At 41.4% G+C, this 20,941-nt stretch overlaps 1 protein-coding gene across 4 annotated transcripts in view; it reads right to left on the bottom strand.

Annotated features, from left to right (window-relative positions):
• Positions 1-231: 231 nt before the first annotated feature.
• The window catches only part of ADGRA3 (adhesion G protein-coupled receptor A3), a 99,191-nt gene continuing 78,481 nt past the window's right edge, over positions 232-20,941 (bottom strand). For all 4 annotated transcript variants that reach the window (XM_010963051.3, XM_045522701.2, XM_045522702.2 and 1 more), the window contains 5 exons: positions 14,652-14,776; positions 13,242-13,365; positions 5,373-5,518; positions 1,954-2,049; positions 232-1,811 (listed from right to left, as the gene is read on the bottom strand). In XM_010963051.3, coding sequence (XP_010961353.2) covers positions 569-1,811; positions 1,954-2,049; positions 5,373-5,518; positions 13,242-13,365; positions 14,652-14,776 — 1,734 coding nt within the window. In that variant the 3' untranslated portion in view covers positions 232-568. The remainder of the gene's footprint in view (positions 1,812-1,953; positions 2,050-5,372; positions 5,519-13,241; positions 13,366-14,651; positions 14,777-20,941) is intronic.

Here is a 20,941-nt window from a genome sequence, read left to right as displayed (position 1 = left end):
AAAAAGAGTTCTGTGAGATCGTCTTAAAAATGCGTAGCACTTAAAACCATATTTATAAAATACATCCATCCATAAGCCCTTTGGTGTATATGCCATAATCAGTGGAGCTAATCATGTAAAAAACTGGTAACTGATTTACGTATAATTCTCATTAAGCTGTCCCAATGCACAAACTTCATTAAAACAGAATCAAATGCTTCTATTGTAAAGTATAAAAATGTAACATTGACATAATGACAAACATCTGTTTATTGTATTAAATACAAGCCTGAAATGTTAAGTAGACGTTACAGATTCTGAGAAAATTACATTTCGGATTCCAAAAATGTCCTGCTGGTGCTTTGACCACTTAAAACAATGCTTTAGAGGTTTTTTTTTTTTTCTTTTTTCTAAATTCATAAAAAAGCAACACTTAGGGGATATACAATACACAGAATCCCAAACTTAGAAGTTTATTCAAAATTCCTTTGAATCCCTAAGGCGGCTGTAAACTGTTTTCACACGTTCATAGCTGAAAGGAATGTGACTATCAGTTTGCATGGACTTCTGCCTTGCAAGCCCACCAGCGCTACACAGTCGTTTCGTGTTTCCATAATCCAGTCCTGACATTGCCAGTGCTATCCGTACCCAGCAGGGGTCCGTCCTGACCGTTGCTTTTGACTGGTCCGTTCTGAATGGCCAAGTTGAGGCCATAAGACTTCTTTTGACCTTCCAGCTCAACCACAGTTGGCTTCCTTGATGCATCTTTTTTACTGCTAGTGGAAACGGGCTTGTCAAAATTCCTGCCGCTTTTGGGAAGTGTGCTACCAGCATCACTGCTGTCTTGCTGGGGTGGGTTGCACTGTCTCTCTCTGTAGGCTAAATAAGCCCTTCGGCTCCGGGAGTGTCCTTCTCCGCTGGCCGGCCGGCTTTTGGGCAAGCCGTTCTGCACGCTGCCTTCCACGCTGGTGGGGACGTCGTAGGCGTACTCCCGCAGGACCGTCAGGCGGCTGGCCCGGTGCGCTTTGCTTCTGTTTTTATGGTGGCGGCTTGGGTGCACGTTCGTTCGAAACTGCACTTCTAGGGGCGCCACGTGCATTTTAATATCATTGTCCATCGAGTGTTCCGTCAGACTGTTGTCCAGCTGAGGCGTGGCGTTCAAGGGCAGGGAGTTGGTTTGGCACTGAGCAGCAGCCGCCTGCAGGTTCGTTAATTTGCAGCCCTGGGAGGAGTTTTTGAAGCTCGACGCACTCTTGTTGGTGCAGGAAGACTCCGCGCTGCTGTTGGTGCACTTGGGAGCCTCCCCGCTCGGCCCACTGGAGCTGGGGGGCTGCACGTTGACCTGGACTGAGTACGAGCTGCGGCCCGGGCAGCAAGTCATGATCCACGCGAGCCGGACGTCCTCCCGACTGACACAGTGGTGAACCACGACGAACGCACTGAGGCTCAGACACGTGGCTCCAAAGAAGAAGCTGAAAACCAGGTCCAAAGGGTAATACAGAGAGACAGCCAAGGCCCCAAACATCCACAAAGCCACATATAAGAGCAAAGTAAGGCTGGCCCCCAAGAGTTGAGCATGGAAAGTGTGCTCATTTTCCAAGGCTGATGTCGAAATCAGGGACAGGGACATGGAGTCCTGATGACTGACTTCGCCATTCTCATTGGCGGCCAGCCTCTGCTGCTCCTCCGTGGGCTCCTTCAGCTCGTATTTCCGCTCAGGGTGTCTTTTCAACTGAATAAATATGCTCAGAAAGTACATACAGTTTACGAAAGTGATGAAGCTGGCAGGGCCGTAGAAGGCTCCCAAGGAGGGTTCCCACGCCATCCAGCAACTAGGAAGAGAAAACGGGGAACCAGCTCAGACGCAACACATGTCAGCAAAGTGCTTAAGAAACTGCAGGAAACTTTAGTGCCTGGGAAACAGTTTAAAGAGAAGCAACTGACTCAGGTACACAGAGAACGTTAAATACTCACTAGGGCGCGTTTGGCCGACTGCCGTAATTCTTGATGTTCGCGGCCGCTGTAATGCCGCAGACTATGATAGGTATCCCGCCGCCGATCAGGTAAAACCTAGGAGGAATGACGGAAATAACAGTTCATCGTTCCAATTTATTAAGGTGTACACGTTGCAGTCTCTCAGTACTGCAAAAGCTATTTATTCCTGAAAGATTCATTACTATTCCTATTCCAATAGCAGAACAAAGGTTAACTTTTGGAGGCTTCTTTGCTAACTATAACATTTAAAACAATTTTTAAACTTACGTTGGATTTCTTTTTTAAAGCATAAAGTCTACTGAGTTTCTGAGTTTAGGAAAGCTGATCAGCTTCTGCCACCTTGTGGACAGGCGAAGGAACAGCTTCTGCAAGTAGGGGTTTTAGTTTAAACTTTGTTTCTGCTCAGGGAGGAGGGAAATGGGCTTCTTGCAGATGTAGCTGATAAACCAGAAAAGCAGTCCATTACAAAAACGACTTTAAGATCTCACTGTGCCACAGCTCAGACTAAATATGCAATGGTGTTACTTATGTATTAATGTCCGGCTACACCTGCATATTCCGGGATGTCCTACCGCTGTGCTGTGTCTGTTTACCCTCAGGAACTGGGGGCTGGGCGGGGGGTGGGGGTGGGGTACCCGGATCCCAGCAGCTCCCTGCACTGCCCAGGCCCTTTCTGACCCCCTTCCCACAGACCAGCAGTGGGGTGGGACCTGAGGGAGACAGAGTGGTGGCTGGTCCTATGGGAAAAAAAAAAAAAACAAAACTTTTTTTTTTTTTCTTTTGGCTGCAGCTTCTTTGAGGTCTCTGAAGAGGAAAGGGGAACTTTCTACCCTGGCTAGTTACTACGGGGTAGAGTCCATCTTAATTCTGCATTTGCCAGTTTCAGAGACAAAGTCCAAGTGCTGAATTGGCTGGATAAAGGCAATATTCATAACACACCTTTACACACATTTTTTTCTTAAGTCCTGTTCACAGGTACTAAAATCCTTTAATATGATATTATTGCTTTAAAAGACAGCTAATGACCCTATAACACCACAGGCCTGTCTTGTATCTCACAGATTAACGGGAGGCCAACATACGTGACGCTTCCCTTCCTCCTGCTAGACTAATTCGTAGCTGCGTCCAACCTGGAAAGGTATCATTTCACCCAAATTCATCTTGGGCTCCGCACTCCTCCGTCACTCCTCCCCGGTCCCTCCTCCGGGACTGCCTGTTATTAGCCCTTATTTTTCAGCTTTCATCTACTTCCCCACTGCTTCTGACTTTCAGCCTACAAATATGTTCCCATTCTCCCCATCTTCTGAAGCCTTCCTTCAACTACCACCTACTTTCCTTCCCCTTCGGTGACAAACTCCTGGAAACACCAGCACCATCACCTGCCTCGCCTTTACCAGATTATTGTGAGGTGAGGCTGCTTCCAGCTCCCATGCTCTCTGGGGCCAGCAAAGACTCAAGGAAGGGCCCCTGCCAACCCTCCAGGTATCCCTGATGCTGAGGGTTCCTTAAGCTCAGGGACATGGAGGAGGGAGGGCGCCCTAAAGGGCAAACCTGCACTGTCTAAAGCGGGTCACTGGGAACTGCATACGGTCTGGAGCCCAAGCTGACTTTCACTAATTTTGTGGTTTTAATCATCACCTAACAGAAAGGAACAGCTGCACGAGGCTTGGATTTCCAAGTCTCTAGGCCAAACCATCTCTTGGTTCCTTTCATACCACTGACAGAGGCGTCATATCTCCTGTAATCTGACAGTGGCCGAGTGCTCCAGGGAACCACTCTCCACTGAATCTCTAATGTTCTCTTTCAAACCTCTTTATTTGCTATGGCCCATCTATGCGACTCTGGTATGGCCCACGGATCACTCTTAACTAACTTCCCCCTGGGAGAGCTTGTTCATTATCATGGCTTCAACGAACACATGTGAAAAAGTCTCCTGTCTCGTCCAGAGTACAGGTAGCTCGCCCTCTCTGCTGAGCATCAGGCTCCCAACATGTAAACTTTCCACAACAAAGTACTGGTGAGCCTGCCTCCCCTGTGCTTACTTGCCCGGAGCCCACCCCGCCCCATCTTCTTTTCCTCTATGCTTTTCTCAGTGGATAGAAGCATCGTCTGCAGAGGGGCCCTAGCTAACTAGAGCAGACGGTCTGCAGCCGCCTTCGAATTCTCTCCCATGTCTCTTAAAGCCAGCAGGTCATCCACCGGGGAGAAACTGTCTCAAGTCTCTGACCCTGTATCCCCTCTATTCTTTATGCCCCTGTTCTACTTTCATTCCTCACAGGGGACCATCAATGACCCCCACAGAATTATTCTTATATGCCCCCTACTCTTGGGTATTCCAATTTATAGCTCACATTTTTTTAATTGACGTATAGTCGACTTACAATGTTGTGTCAATTTCTGGTGTACAGAATAGTGATTCAGTTATACATATATATATATATATTCCTTTTCATATTCTTTGTCATTATAGGCTATTACAAAGTACTGAATATAGTTCCCTGTGCTGTACAGTCGGACCTTCTTATGTATCTGTTTTCTATATATACAGCCCACATTATAATGCAGCCTCCCAAGGCCCAAAAATCACCTTTCACCCTTAATTCCTGCTACTCTTACTCTTAAGGTTGTAGCCACAGCCAAAATGTATTTCTCCAAGTGCACTCAGCTCAGCACATAACCCCGTCCCTGGAGTACTACCTCTGCCCTTTACACTTGTCATCAAGCAGTTCCTAGGAACCCCCCATCGCCCCCCCAGAATGGATGACTCCTCCACTGTTGCTTTCACACAACGCACCTGCACAACAGCTCGTACCCAGCTGCAGTCAGCTCTTCATACCCTGGCTTGTAAAGCCCTCAAGGACGCAGGTCTGCCTTCAGTCCCTGCCCTAGTGCCAGGTACACACCCAGCGTTCAACACAGAGACACTGATCATTTCTACTCATCCAGCACAATTATCCACTGACGATTGTTAAAATTATAATGCTAGGAACAGCGTGACCCCAAAACTGTTTTGTCTTTTGTAGAGAATAACTACACTGAGCAGATTAGTATCTATCACATGACCTCAAGGAAATTACAGTTATTTTCAGAGCCTATTCTATGGCCAGCACCATCTTAGCTGCTTTATACACTAAGTCACTTATTCCCCACCACAACTGTATGAAGGAGAATCATTCCCGCTTTGTAGATGAGTCAGGCACCAAGAGGATACAAAACTTCAAGAACACTATCAGCCGGCAGGGTGCACAGCCAGTGTTCAAAACCAGGCGGCCCGGTTTACAAGCCCATTCTTTTATTTTCTAAAATTCCCTCAGCAATTTTCTGTTACGATCATGCTTCATTCAATGTAATATCTGACGAACGTTTAACATAAGACAGTACATGACGGTATCAGATACCTGAGCATCGGTCTTGGTGGAGGTGGCAGTTCATCAGGATCCTGGCATCTCTTAGCTTTTTTAGTGACTTGTTTATAGATATTTCGAGCTGTCACTCCCACCCATAGTACTGTAGCAAGGGTGGAATAATGAAGAATTATTCCAACCTAGAAAGAAGATTGAAGAATATGTAAACTAAGAGGGGGAAAAACAATTACCTTTAACAGTCATCAAGTGTAGCAGCTGCCAGTAAGCTTTATCAGAAAGACTGGGAAGTTACTTTCAAAAATCTGATTCAAAAACAGTATGGAGTATTCTCATGATCAACCCCTCTGCCTGCTAATGAAACACAGAAAGCAATCTAACAGGTGTGCAAACAGGCAAGCAGGTCCTCTAACAGACTAGCCGACAGCTGGATCCAGGAGGCCCACGGACTACAACTTACACCGAGATGACTCAATACACCACAGAATTCGCTTTGAAAAATAATAAACCAAAGGCATGTTTCTCCAAGATGCTATGCTATAAATTAGAGTTGAGTTCCTCCTTTTAAGGAGGAATGTAGAGGTCAAGGGTGACTGGGGTGTGAAAGTCACAGCACACAGAGGATAGGCTTTAGAGTCAAAGACCTGAACAGTTCTAATTCAGAGCTTTCACATACTGAAATGGTAAGCGAGTCACATAACAGATTGGTGATTAAATGAGTGAGCTAAAGAGTCAACAATTTTGCCTGGTTTTAAAATCAGAATCCACCCCTTGTGATACCTGAGCAAACCTGCATAGCAACTCAGGCACTGCCTTCCTCATGTGTAAACTGAGAAGAATGTGAAACCATTGTTGAGGTTTTCAGTAAGATCGTCTATATAAAGCATTTAGCACATTGCCTGGTACATGATAAGCAATTAATTGAAAAATACAGCAACACTTTTATTATTACTTATTAGGAGTATGGTTTTAAGGAAACAGTGTCAACCTTTTTGAAATTAATGTTCCTCATTTGCCTAGTGGATTATCAACCATCTCCTGTGGTTTCTGTAGGGACTGAATGGACACAATACTTGGGACATAATAAGTGCTCGATTAACGACGGTTAATTGCAACACACGTAAATGGTCACACCGAGTTTCCTCCTGGAGGGGTGATGGGGGCATGTTTATCACGTGATTTCTGTTTGAAGCAACACCAGTTAAAGATAAAATTCCAGATGAAGGCAAGCAGTGGGCAAAGAGACGTTTAAAATTTATTTTAAGAAAAAATAAATACCTGTGTGTCATCAAGGGAATAATTTAGCTTTCTTATCTAATTACTATCTTCTTATTGTTTCTTATACAATTATCACAGGTAAACTCCTATTAATAAAAATGTCCAAGAAAAAAGAAATATTCTAAAAGGATGGCTCTCCAATCTCAAAAAAATGAAATGGACTGACATTATCAAACGTAGGTCAGTCACAGAAGCATTCAGACTGCTGCCAGAGGTTCATCTTAATGAGAGCCAATCTGCAGTTCAACTTAGTGACATGAAGGCGCAGGGATTACTTTGCAGGGCAGAAAGCTAGGGTGGTCACGGTCCCTGCAATGACTGGAAGCGCTAGGAGGGTGGCTCCAGCCTGGCCAAGCCAGAGCAGTCAGAGTTTTCTTCTTAGGAAGAAAAGTGGCTCCTTGGTTCCCGCTAGGTTTTGCTGACTGCACTAGAAAAGCAAAATTTACAGATGTTTAAGTGGAACAAAAAGCATAAAATAACCCTTTGAACTATCCGGTGTCACACCGAATACTGTAAATAAAAATAGTATAATTGGATTTGGTGCACAGAAACCAAAACATTCAAAACAAATCACTGTTACTGACTCAAAATGGCAGGCTCTGCGGTTCCTGGAGTTCTAACGCAGAGGTCAAAAGTCAGAGGTCAAAAGAACAAGACGGGGTTGCAAATGAGTTTAAAAACAGAAGCTGAAAATTCTCTGAACACAGGAGGTGCAAGGTGGAGAATTTTCTTGTTTTGGATCCAAGTAAAATTCAACCTTTAGATTCTGAAGTGTTTTCCATGGCATTTCAAAGCTCGCAGAGAAGTATTCACACTTGAAAGACACCGAACCCCTCTAGTTAGACAATTATTACCAATAGTGGAATTTTAGGAGACTGATGTCACCTGGTAACAGTCACACAGGCAAGTCACCAAATATTCCACAAGAGCCAGAATAAAGGAGGCCCTGAGGTCTAGGAGTGAGGGTGCTCCTGTATTTTGGAATGAGGTTCTTCCTATTTTATTCTCCATCAGACACTTGGGCTATACATGAAATACAGCCTCACTGTCACAATGTCTTCCAAATAAATCAGAAATACATGTGGGAAGTTTGTAAATAAGTAAGATAATTCCTAAGGCAAGTAAATGATTTATTAAATGCAACGATTATAACTTAAGAAAGTCACCTTACCTTAGGACATCAATTTCCAAAGCTGCAAAATGGATTCAAAATAATGATCCTAAAGAGTTGTACTTACATGTTAACCTAACCATACACAGTCACATACCAGAGACTAGACATCATGACAATTGGATTTTTAACCACCAGTAAACCTACAATAGTGCAGCATTCACATCAAAGTGTTCAAAAAATCTTTAACACTCGCATAATCATATATGCATACAAAAACCATACAAGAGCTTCCACTGCTGAATGCCTGTGATGGACCCCAAAATGGATAACACAATTTTGTATGTGCTTCCATTTTAGCCTCTTAGCATCACCATCTGGCTAGTGTTACAGTAGAGGAGACTTAAGCTGAAAGAGGTCCACCAGAGGTCACATGGTCAGTGGCAGGGCTGCAGCTCAAACCCAAAGCCTGTGACCCTTCTATTATGCCCTGCTGGTCCTCACTAAACAGCAAAGCACCGTCACTAGGGAGGGCTGGAGAGGAACACTCAAGAGTCAAAAGAGACTGGCATTTGAATCATGCCTCTGCCACCCAAAAGCCCGAGTGATTTGGGGCAAGTTATTTCAACTCTCTAAGACTCAATTTCTGTACTTATAAAATATATGAGTAAGAAATACCTCCTGGGGTTAATATGAAAGTTAACACACTTGCAGTAGTTGGCAAGTGGAAAGCTCTTCATATCCATGGATTGAACCTTTCCCAATGCATCTCATGTGCCCCTGCAGCAGTCCCCTGGATAACAGAGGACACCTGAGAAGGTCACCGGGCACTACATTTAATAGATTCAATCACGGAGTGGTAGAGCAACAAGGTAGCTTAAGTAAGATGAGCCAAATCCCATCACTGCGTAGCTAAGGAAACCAAGACCCAGAAAATTAACAATCAATTACTTGGCAGCACATCGTGCTAGATGTGCTAGAATCCAGATCCCTTCCAACCTTGAGTCAACGTCCCTTCTCCTCTGTCACCCAGCTTCTCAATTCTCCTCTGGCTCCTTTTGCAAAAGGGAGTGAAAGGCTACAGAATGCAGCCATGGTACCACCTGGAATGGACAACGTAACAAGCAGAGTGGGCAGGACCTGGCTGGTGGGGTCTTTAATAACCTCCACCAGTCACTGCAGGGTGGGAACCTGCTCACACTCTTCCTAAAATACGTGAGCCCTAACAGTGAGGTCATGTCACACCGATCATGTGCACTTAAAAGACTGCATGTAAAATATGCACGCTTCAAGGTTCAGTTTTAGAGATGGAAGAACAGCCCATCCCATTATTTATAGAAGAAACAGTAAGCCCCTAGTAGGTTAAATGGCTGGTCATACGGGCTGTTCCGGCAGACCCCGCTGGCTGCTAACTGAATTAAGTAAGAAGCAAGTTATGTCTGAGTCAGAGATAACAAGAATGATGTTATGTCTTCCATAGGGGAAGGAAAGAACATGGTCAAAAAAAAAAAAAAAAAAAAAACCAGAAGAAAACAACATACAAAAAACATCTAGAGACCTGCCCGCCCCGCTCTCTGGGCAAATCTTTAACAGATACTCGTTCTAGAGGCCCTGAAAACTCAGTGCAATGCCTGTCCTTTTCATTCTAGAAATGGCATAAAATACCATTCAGGATGATGAAAGGCAGTCATCTTTACTATGGCCTCTTTCTATTCATTTCCTTAGTGAAATAAATTTATGTGCCTACTCTAAGGAATCAATGAATATTTTTAGACAGAATTGAGACGATTACTACCATTGTGTCCTGGGTATGCTCTTAATAGTCTACGCTCAAAAAATGGCTCCAGGGTTGAATGATTTCTGCTATTTGCAACAGAGGCCTTTTTTGTTCATTTACCCAATATTTGCTGAGCACCTACTACGTGTCAGGCTTTCTACTGATCCCTGGATAAACATCGGTGAATCAGATCAACATAATTCCTGTCCCTGTGCAGAGTCCAGGGACAATAAATAGTAAATGACAGTCAATTACAAAGTTCTGAAGGTACCATGGAATTTTAATAAGCACCACAGGATAATGAGGGGAGGGGAGGCGAGGGGAGGAACTGTTTCTCTGAAACCATAACAGTAAACTGAGACCATGTGAAGAAGGGGCGAAAGGCTGAGAAAAGAGAAGCAGTATCTTGTGTGCATCTGTCAAGCTGATTTTGTAGACTCCAAACCAGTTTGTTTTCAGATGTATAGTAACGGCCTAAATATTCTGCACAGTTAAGAGGTAACTGTGTCAATAACAGTAGCAGAAATAGCTAACATCGTTGGGCGCCTACTGTATGCCAGGTACCCTGGAGTCATTTAATCCTCTCAACAATTCTTAAATACACACACACGTATTTTTAACTGGATCTCCTGAATACAGTATTGGATTGATCCTCAGCCTTAGGTTAATGACATACTGTAATGATTGGCCCAAGCACAGCCTGTCTTTATTTAGTTATTTAATAAGTTTTTGTTAACAATAAGTGTCCAAGAATCTATCGGTAAGACAGAAGACCTTGACAAAAACCTTCATCAAACTTTAAGATCCCCATCAGCCAAGATAATCATCATCCTATCTCCTGCACTGATCATCTCTCTGCTTTCCTTTTTTACAGTTTTATTGCACCTGTATATTTTTGTGAAAAGTGTGCTGCTTCATTTCAGTTACGTTTATCTTTATGAAAAAAGCTAGCGGGGCAGGGTGGGGGGGTGAATGTAATTTACAAGACTTATTTTTTTCACTTATATTCCTGGGACTGACTCGTACCACTGTGAATGCCTTGTTGTAATTCATTAATTTTGACTCTTGTATAATGCCACAGTTTACTCATTCACTCTCTCAGTGATGGGCATCTGGGTTGCTTCCAGGTTTCTGCTACTGTGCGGAGTGCTGCTGTGAATATTCATAGGCACATGTCTGCTCCAGATGGGTAAGCTTGCTCCAAGCCCATGAGCAGGGCTGTGGGTCCCAGGGTATGTGAATGTTCAACTTTAGAAGGTAAAGCCTTGCAGAACCATCCACTTACATTCCCACCCACTATGTATAAACCATGTGGCTCCATATGTCCTTCAATACTTGGCATTGCCAGGCTTAATTTTTGCTGCCAGAAAAGGCATAAAATGGTAACTCTCTTAACCTGCATGTCCATGACCACCAACGCTGAGCATCTCGTCAGGGGTCTACTGGCCCCCTGGGTTTCCTCTGCTATGAAATGCTTGTCACCCTCACCACCAGAAGAAATTCTGGGCTGTCTGAGGCATTCTCACTGATTCTCACAGGTTTTAATCTATTTGTTTATTCTAATGCTCTGTCAGTGGTATGTATTGAGAATAGCTTCTTCTAACTTGGAACTTGTCTTTTCATTTCCTTAGCAATCTTAATTTTTTAAAAAAGATCTTACCTTTAGTTTAGTCAAATATATCTCCTTCCTTTTCTAGCCAGTGCCTTTTAGTGTCATATTTGAGAAATCCCTCCTTATCCCAAGGATTATGATATTTTCTAATAAAAATTTTAACACTTTGGTTTGGACATCTGTTTAATCTACCCAGAGTTGACTGTTTTAATATGGCATGTGGTAGAGATCCATTTTAATCTTTTTCCAAATGGATTTTCCCCAGTTCCCTTAGCTGTACAGTGGTCTCTCTCCACCCAGAGGATGAGACGTGCGACCTTGGGTCTTACACCAAATCTCTGCAAGGGTCTGCTTCCCAGCAAGCTATTCTGTTGTGTTGGTTGATTTACCTATCCCTACACCAAATGCCACACTTTTAATTACAACAGCTTCCAAAGTTTGGATGATTAGAAATCTTCCCATTCTACCATTTTTCAGAAGCATTCTAGCTATCTTCGGCCCTTCTTTGCTTTCATATAAATTTAAAGGCCATTTTATTGTGTTTCATGAAAAATTCCCTTACCTACAGATTAATTTAGGAGGAACTGGCCACCCTTCTGATTTTAATTCTTCCTATCCTTGGACCCAGTGTATCTTGCCACTTTATTTAGGTCTTCTTTAAGACATATTAAATTTTTACCTGCAAATCGTGAACATTTTAAAATTATTTCTAAGTACTGGGTATTCTCTGATACTACATAAATGAGATCTTTGCATTCATTATTTTTTCTCATAGTTGCACTTCTGCATACTAGCAGCAAACTTCTGCATCTTAAACTACATTCTAAACAATGTTACATTCACTTTTGCTAAACTCTCCTACTGTTTCTAACAGCTTATCTGTCAATTACTTCAGGTTTTAATATAATAATCACATCACCTGACAACTCAATTATTATTCCCAGTTTACAGGTAAGAAAACTGAGACACAGAACTGTTAAATATTGAAATCAAGATCTTGAAAGGATGATCGTCTTCCCATGTTCACTGCAGTGTTATCCTAGCCAAAGGCTGGGAACAACGAATGAAGAAAATGTGGTGTACACACACAACAGAGTATTTATTCAGCCATAAATAAAAGAAGGAAATCCTGTCACATATTACAACGCGGATGACCCGTGAGGATATTACGCTAAATAAATACGTCAGTCGCAGAAGGACAAACACTGCATGATTCCACTTATACGAGGTATTTAAGGAGTCGGGCTCACAGAAGCAGAGGAATGGAGGCTGCTGGGGGCTGGGGCAGAGGGAGATGATGGGAGAGGGTGTGGCTTCAGTCATGTGAGATGAAAATGTTCCAGAGATCTGCTGTGCAACAGTATACTAGAGTTAACAACCATACCACACACTTAAAACTTGGTGAAGAAGGTAGATTTCTTGTTATGTGTTCTTTTGCAATTAAAAAAAGTTAAATAAGTTGCCCATAAAAACACATTAAACAAGACCGAGAGCCAAACCCATGCAGTCTGAACTCTTAAATTACTACGTGACACTGCTTGCTGTGTGCGTGAGGAAAACAACATGCAAGTGAAGAAATAAACCTTTACATATTCCCTATTCATACATGGAATAGTATTTGGTTTTTTTGTAGTGCAAGAATACTGTTCACTAAGGCTACACATGCAGTAACTTATCTGAAATTAAATAGTTGACATTTTTAATTCATATTTACCACAAAGTTTCTCATTTTTATTTCTTACAGTTAAATTTTTTTCTAATTCCTATTGTTTTTATAAAAGGATAAAAAAGTTTTTAATATCCTACTGTCAGAAAATGTCACTTCTCTTTCAGCCACAGTAAAGATTTCATAAATTTTTAAAAATTAATTATAATAGACATAACAAGTAGCACAAAATTCCCAAAAATAAAAAAAAAGCCCTATTAAGTCATATATTCAGTTGTGAAATGATAATTCAAAACTTGAAATATACTGGGTAAAGTGTTTAAGTGACATTCAGTTTAAATTTAATTAGCTAAAGAAAAAACTTTAAAGAAACGTTGCTTCCTTTATAGCGAATGAAACATATGAAATTACTTTCTATCAATGTATTTTTTTTTTCATTCCAGTTCTTCACTTTGACTTACTGCTTGGCAGACGCTGGCATTTCTAGTTTGGGTTATTCCTCCCACAAAGACCACACAGGTCAGGAAAATATGAAAGCACAAGTTCACAAGCATGTGCCAGCCTTTGAGACTGATTCTAATCAAGCTGTTAAAAGAAAAAGAGAAAAAATTAATATGCAGGTTAGTAAGTATGAAGCTGGACACTACAATATTCATCTCCACATTAACATTTCCAACTCATAAAAGGCCAAATGTAAACGTTCACACATTTGATTTTAAAAACACACTATCGGACACACACACAGAGAACGTTTGAGAAATCACTCAACTCAATGTAGTTTCTTAACATTTAACTTTATACAGTAAAAAAGACAAGTTAAAAGGAATGACTGGATGCACTAAAGGCAAAACAAATTCTCCATAATAAGAAATATGTGAGCTTTTGTTAGTTACAATGTCTTATGACAGATGGATTACTTGTTTGCTTTCTGGGAGGTTCTGTAAGATGCCAGTCTATATTTTTCCTGACCTACTAGGATAACGTGGTCTAAATGCCCAACATATTTCTCCCTGGCCTTTCACAGTGAAATGCTGAAGTCTGTCTTTTTTATATCAAAATCTCTGTTTCTTAACTAAATGCCAAGAAATGTCATGTATGTCCAGCTTACAGAGGAAAATACATTCTAGCAAAACCTCTTGTACAGTGAGTTTCTGCTTAGCAAATGCTTTCAGTTCATTATTTCTTACCATAAAACAAAAGTTTCTCTAGCTTTCTTTGCCTCCAATTAACAAAAATCATATTCCACACTTAAATGCCACAAACTTTCTTTAATGCTGTCTATAAAAGAATATTACACACAACAGGCACAAATTCATGAAACAGGAATAACACCACAGTCTAGTTCTGGAAAACACCTCTGCAGGTAACAAGGCTCCACTTTACCTCACCCCCGGTGCCCCAGCCCCAGCCGCCAACACACACTCCCTAGATTCTTCCCCAGAAACAAAGCCAGCAAATTGAATGAATGCTGTAGAAGGTGAATTCACCATCACACATACTAATTATTTACATCTTTTAAAAAAATATTTTTTAATATTTTATTTAGTTTTTGCTTGGGTTTTTTGTTTGTTTTTGTTTTGGGGAAGGTAATTAGGTCTATTTACTTACTTATTTTAATGCAGGTACTGGGGACTGAACCCAGGACCTCCCTCGTGCATGCTAAGCATGTGCTCTACCACTGAGCTATACCCTCCTGCCATCTACATCTTGAATTGCATGGAATGAAGAAGGCTTGTAGGCATTATGAAGTAATCGTCCTTACTTTGGAAGGGTAGCATGGTCTTAAACTCAGTTCCACCCTAATTAAATGTGACATAAACTCCTCCGACTCCAAGTCCACAGATCTCCATTTGCAAAGTTTTATTTCTCACCTGTGATGGAATATGTAACTGACAAGGACTACGGAGAGGCTCAAAAGAAGAATGACGGCAGTGGTGTAAACCACAGGGTGCAGGAGACTGGCTGCCTGCGTGTAGAGATCAGACCCCGTCAAATCCTGGGGGGAAAAAGAAAGCGTTATTCTAGGAGCATGTTTCTGGACATGTAACTACCAAGAGTTTCTTGGTAACTAAAACACACTGATAAACAGAGCTCTGGCCCTTAACACCTCTTCCTTTCGAAGACTGTGTTTCATGCTATTTTCCTCACACAAGACTGCCTTCCTAACTTCCACTGTGTTAACTACTTACACACTGTGTACACACACACACACACAGTTTCACTGTGGACCATCTGCTTTACAAATGTGAATACTGCCTCTCCCATGAGGGTAACAGAGAGAGAGCAGCAGTGATTTAGAACAGCAACCATGGACTTCACCCTTTTTAATGCTGTTTCACCCCACTTACCACTTGGCACGCTCTCCAGCTGATAAGGCTCAAGACAGCAGCATCTCCACGTCAATAAACCCTAAACAGACCTCTCTAGCTGCCTGTGGTCAAGCCCAACAAATACGAATGGACCACACGCTGGGCAAGGCTCAGGGACATAATGGTAAACTGTGGTTCTTGTCCTTGAAAGCTGCGAGTCACAGGGCACTCAGACGCACAATCAGACCACAACGACATGTGATGAACACAAGGGCAGCCCGGTGATGTGAGCAACGAGGTCAAAGATGAGTAACAGCAAATAGTAACAGCCAGTCACTCACAGAGGTTAACCATAATCCTGGCACTGTGCCAGCACCTTACACGGAGGAACCCTATGAGCCAGGTATTATTAGCCCCATTTCATGGCCTGAAAAACTGAGGCACAAAGACATTAAGTGCCGGAAGGACTAGCTCCAAAAGAGCTTGGCTGCCAAGGCTGTGCCTCCAAAAACGAGGCAGACAGTGCTTCCTAAAATGAAAACAGTGGACATCTGTAGGCTTCCTTCCTTCCTAACGAAGGAGCCAAGTGGGCTGGGCAGACACCTCACCTGGGCCGCAGCCGCCATGCCAGACAAGCACGGTTTAGGAGTCACGGCTACAGGCTTACCAGGTCCTATCACTGAACTGTCTTTCTAAACCGATTCTGAAAGCTACACAGTGACAGCTAGATGTGGGAAGGCGTTCACAGCGATGTGTGTCTAGTCAGGAAGCTCTTGAGACAATTCCTGAAACTTGAAACACTAGATGGAAGGAAGGAGGAAGTGGACGGGGGACAGACAGACGAGGACACGGGACACGGCCTCAACAGAGGATGGAAGGAGGCAGCACATGTTCCCACAGAAGGATCAGAGGTTGACAATGTATGCTGACAGGTCTACAAAGACCACATCGGGATGCCCTGACAAGCCCCTCACCAGAACCAGTGATGAATGGAGGCCTGGAGCGCGACAAGACTCAGACCTAACTCTGTTCCAGCCCGAGTGCTCACCACGCTGTGACGGGTCCCACACCTGCAATGCACCTACTTACCCAGTAAATGTTAGCTGGGTGCCCACCGTGGCCAGGCGCTATGCCAAGCACTGGATATTGAAGGGAATGCAGGGCCCCTCAAGCGCTGACAGCCTATAAACCGAGATCCAGAAGGGAAAATACAAGACAAGAGCCTACCACCCTCAATTCTGAACCACCTGCCGGGTGAGATGAGACACCCACGGCATTTGTCTGTGGTACACGGCTTCAACGTACTTGCACTCGGCTAAAAGTCAGAATGTTAGAGAGAAAATTCAAAAACTACCGGGGCCATGAGAAACAGTGGACACTCACTGGAGTGGACACATTTCCCCTTGTTTCTATGAAAAGTTACTCTTCCAATGCAGAGTCAATAGCTGAGGATAAACTTTCAGTGTCTAGGATGTGGTCTCTTGACTCTTTCCCTTCCTCTAGGAAATGTTCCAGAACACATCGCCACCTGCTTACAAGCTGTGTGGTTTGGGACAGTCACCTCACTGTACGCTGGAGACACCACAATCATCTCATCTGGCAGGGTTTGGGGACGGAGCAGAAGGGTGTCCCCACGCTTTCCACAGGCCTTTGCAAAGAATAACGAAACACAGGTAGCTGGATGTCATCTAATAAAACATCAAAGTGCCAACTCTGCTCTCAAAGTATGTCCTCTAAAATATTCACGTTTAAAGGAATCAGTTTTTTTCAAAAACCAAATAAATGCGACAGAGTATGAGAGAGAAGCTGGGTGTTGAAACAGAGGGCACTGACTCTAACGATTCCAAGTCAGGACTGGAGAAAGGAGCAAGGACTACTGACTGCTCACACAGGGCACTGCTTCCTGGGGGCATCTGTGGTTGTCACAACAAACTGACCTTCCCCAAAATGAAAGAGAACCCCTGCTGAGAAAAGCCTGGGAAGGTGCGAGGAGCCAGAGAGCAAACAGTTTAAGCTTCGCTGGCCAGGAGCAAAATTGAGGCTGTTACGCAGGCACTTACTAACCACTTAAAACGGAACCATTAAATCATTTAAAAATCACCCTTAGCTTTCCAGCATTCAAAACATCAAACAAATAAATAATCAGCAGCTGCCTGGAACTGGCCTGTGGGTCAGGTGTTTGCCAGGGTTAGCAGACCGCCCCCCTTTTTAATAAAGGAAATAAATTCAGTTAAGGAAAACCTCCTAAAAAAAAGTTTCTTCTGTATAGCTCAGGGACTCTGTTTAGTATCTTGTAATAACCTCTAATGGGAAAAAAAATATGTAAATGAATATATGCATGGCTGGGACATTGTGCTGTACACCAGAGATTGACACATTGTAACTGATGGTACTTCAATTTTAAAATAAAATAAAATAAAATAAAATAAAATAAAATAAAATAAAATAAAATAAAATAAAATAAAATAAAAATTCTATTGATTACTTGAAAAAAAAAAAAGAATGACCTTCTATCTTGATAACAAAATACAAGAGAATATAAGACTATTTAAGACAATTGAGAAGATCAGGATAAGAAAGAAGTTAAGAGAAGTTAAAGACTGAAACAAAAGAGGTAAAGCTGAAATCTGAATAAAAATTATTTTCAATTATATTAGTAAACAAACAGAGGCTTTGTGATACTATAACAAAAACACAGGTGAAGGGGTCAAAAGGTACAGGTTTCCAGTTATAAAATAAATAAAGTCCTGGCAATACAATGTGCTTTATTAATAATATTATACTGTGTATCTGAAGAAAGTTTTCATCACAAGAGAAAAAAATGGTAAGTGTGTTTGGTGATAGATGTTAACTAGATTTACTGTGGTGAACATTTTGCAATATACACATACACAAATATCGAACCATCACATTCTATGCCTGAATTAATACAATGTATGACACTCATACCTCTATTAAAAACAAAACCTACCCATACAGGGAGAGAAGGTGACATCTCAAAAGCCCTCAAACCCTATAATTTCACTGCTACCCATAATTCTGGCTTTCACTCTCTCTTTTTATAAATCAAATCACTTAGATTCAAAAAAAATTACTAAATAAATTGTCCATAAATGGCCACTAGGAGACACCCGTGAGAAAAAAAGTAAAAGTGTCATTCACGTTTGCAATATAGTAGTAAGAAAGGAAATGTCCCTGCCTGTGGCGCTTACTTGACCACGGGCTATCACTTAATGGTGATCTTAGTCACTCTTTCACATGGCGCAAAGTTTAAGAAAATACTAAGCTAGAAAATGAAAGTAAAGTTTTCCACCAATGCAGAGAACATCAGAACACCCGAAAGTATGTTAAAAAATTACAGAGATAATTGTTACTAAGAAACCAAATAAATGAAAGAAGTGTTTGAAATTCTTTGTTTACTTGACAGAGGTTCATATATTTGCAAGAGTTATTTCTAGCCTGAGAATTACTAAATAGAAAAATCACTGGTAGTTTTAAATAATCCATTATTATTGTATCAATAATAATTATAACTCAGTAATTGTTTAAACTCACCAGGATCTGAATAATGGAAGGAAGTCCAGAGAAAAACACCTCAGGGAGCCCTCTGTTTGTCAGAGTACAAAGTATTATAAAGAGTTTGCCAATAAAATAAAATTTTTAAATAGATCTTAAATCAAGAATGTAAAACAAAACAAAACAAAGCAAAACAAAACAAAACAAAAACCCAAGACATAAAAAACAAGTTGATGTCTATGTTGGTTTTTATTTTTCCCCTAAGAAACAAAGAATAATTTCAAGAATTTGCTCCTCCTACCACATATCATACACAAAAGTCAAGTCCAGTCACATCACAGCATCACGGACCTAAATATGAAAGGTAAAACACATTTAAAGCTTCTTAAAGAAAACAAAGGAGAATCTCTTAATGATCTTAGGGTAAGCAAAGATTTTTCTTTTGTTTTTTTCTTTTTTTAAAATTGAAGTATAGTTGATTTACAATGTTGTGCTAGCTTCTGGTGTATAGCATGGTGATTCACTTATACATATACATTCTTTTTCATATTCTCATTATATGCCATTGCAAGATACTGAATATAGTTCCCTGTGCTATACAGTAGGAACTTGTTGTTGCAAAGATTTCTTTAAAAGGACATAAATAACACTATTTTAAAAAATTAGAAAAATTAGGAACTCTGTTCATAAAAAGGCAACATTAAGAGCAAAAGGAAAAAGGCTTGGCTTTAGACTGAATGTTTGTACCCCCCTCATCAAAATTCCTGAAATCAAATCTCCAATGTAATATTTGGAGGCGATATCTTTGAGAGGTGATTAGGTTCTGAGGGTGGAGTCTTTGTGAACAGGATTAGTGTCCTTTTATAAAAGAGACACCACAGAGCTGCCCTGCCCCTTCCATCAGGAGAGGGCACAGAGAGAAGGCAGCACCTATGAAGCAGGAAACTGCTCCTCACTGGACACCAGGGCTGCCAGCACCTCGATCGTGGACTTCCCAGCCTCCAAAACTGTGAGAAATAAAGGCCTGTTTGTAAACCATTTAGTCTGTGGCATTCTGTTACAGCAGCTTGAACTGATTAAAACAGGCATGAATTGGGAGAAGATATTTGCAAAACATAAATCCAACAGAGAGCTCCTATTCAGAACTCTTATCTAGAATTCCCATAAATCAATGAGAAAACAATGGACAACCAAATACAAAACAGGCAAGATTTGAGCAGTAACTTCACCAAAGGGCACACCCAAAGTGCCAAAAAGGAAATGAAAGGAAGGCAAATCAAAGCCACAATGATACGTCAGAGTACAGCCACAGGAATACCAAAATTTAAGACTGACAATACCAAGCATCAGCAAGGAAGTGGAGCAACGAAAACTCATTACTGGTGAGGCTATAAATCAAAAAAAAAAAAAAAAAAAAAAAAAACAAAACAAAAAAAACCACTCTGGTCAACTGTATTGCATTATCTACCAAAACACACAGATGCCTACAACCCAGCAGTTCCACTCCTGAACACACATGTCCATCAAAACACATGTGCATGAGTATTCATTGTAGCTTTTTCTTCATATCCAGAACCTTCCAACAACCCAAATACCCATCAACAGTAGAATGAACAAATTTTGATATATTTGCACAATGGACTACTATGCAGCAATAAAAAAGAATAAACTGCTACTACACGCAAAAACAAAGATAAATTTCACAGATGCAGTGACAGGAAAGAAATCCGACACAAAATAGTGCATGCTACACAATTCCAACTATATAGAATTAACGAGCAGACAAAACTTTTTATGGTGATAGACATCAAAGGGTATCTCTTGGGACAATGGTGGGAATTAACTAGAAAGAAACATACCAGAGCTTCTGAGTGCTCAAGTAAAAATATTGATCTTAAAGGCAGCTAAATATGTGTATTCATAGCTATATATACTTATGATCTGTGCACATCACTCAATAGCTCAATTTAATGAAAAAGGGGAAAAGCGCTGGTCCCCCTCAGATCATCAATTCTACTTCAGAGAAGTTATCCTGCAGATTTTCCATTAAATGTGCAAAATAATTTTGTACAAACTACTGGAAATGAAACAGAAGAATGCCCTAATAAATTATGGTGAGGACATAAAATAATATTCAGAGGTGAAAAAGAATAAGAAAGCTTTCTGGCATTGATACAGAAGTTTTCAGGAAGGAGATTTAGCAGTAGAGAGATTAAGAAGACATTTCTGGAGTCCAAATTCAAATAATTCCAATTCCAACACTAACTACCTTTGTAAATGTGGTCATGGTGCTTAAGCTCTCTATGCCCTGGTTTCTCCATCTGTCAACAGGGGGT

This window comes from Camelus bactrianus, chromosome 2 (assembly GCF_048773025.1).
Source record: "Camelus bactrianus isolate YW-2024 breed Bactrian camel chromosome 2, ASM4877302v1, whole genome shotgun sequence".
Taxonomy (NCBI): domain Eukaryota; kingdom Metazoa; phylum Chordata; class Mammalia; order Artiodactyla; family Camelidae; genus Camelus; species Camelus bactrianus.
This window is presented reverse-complemented; position numbering and strand designations above follow the sequence as displayed.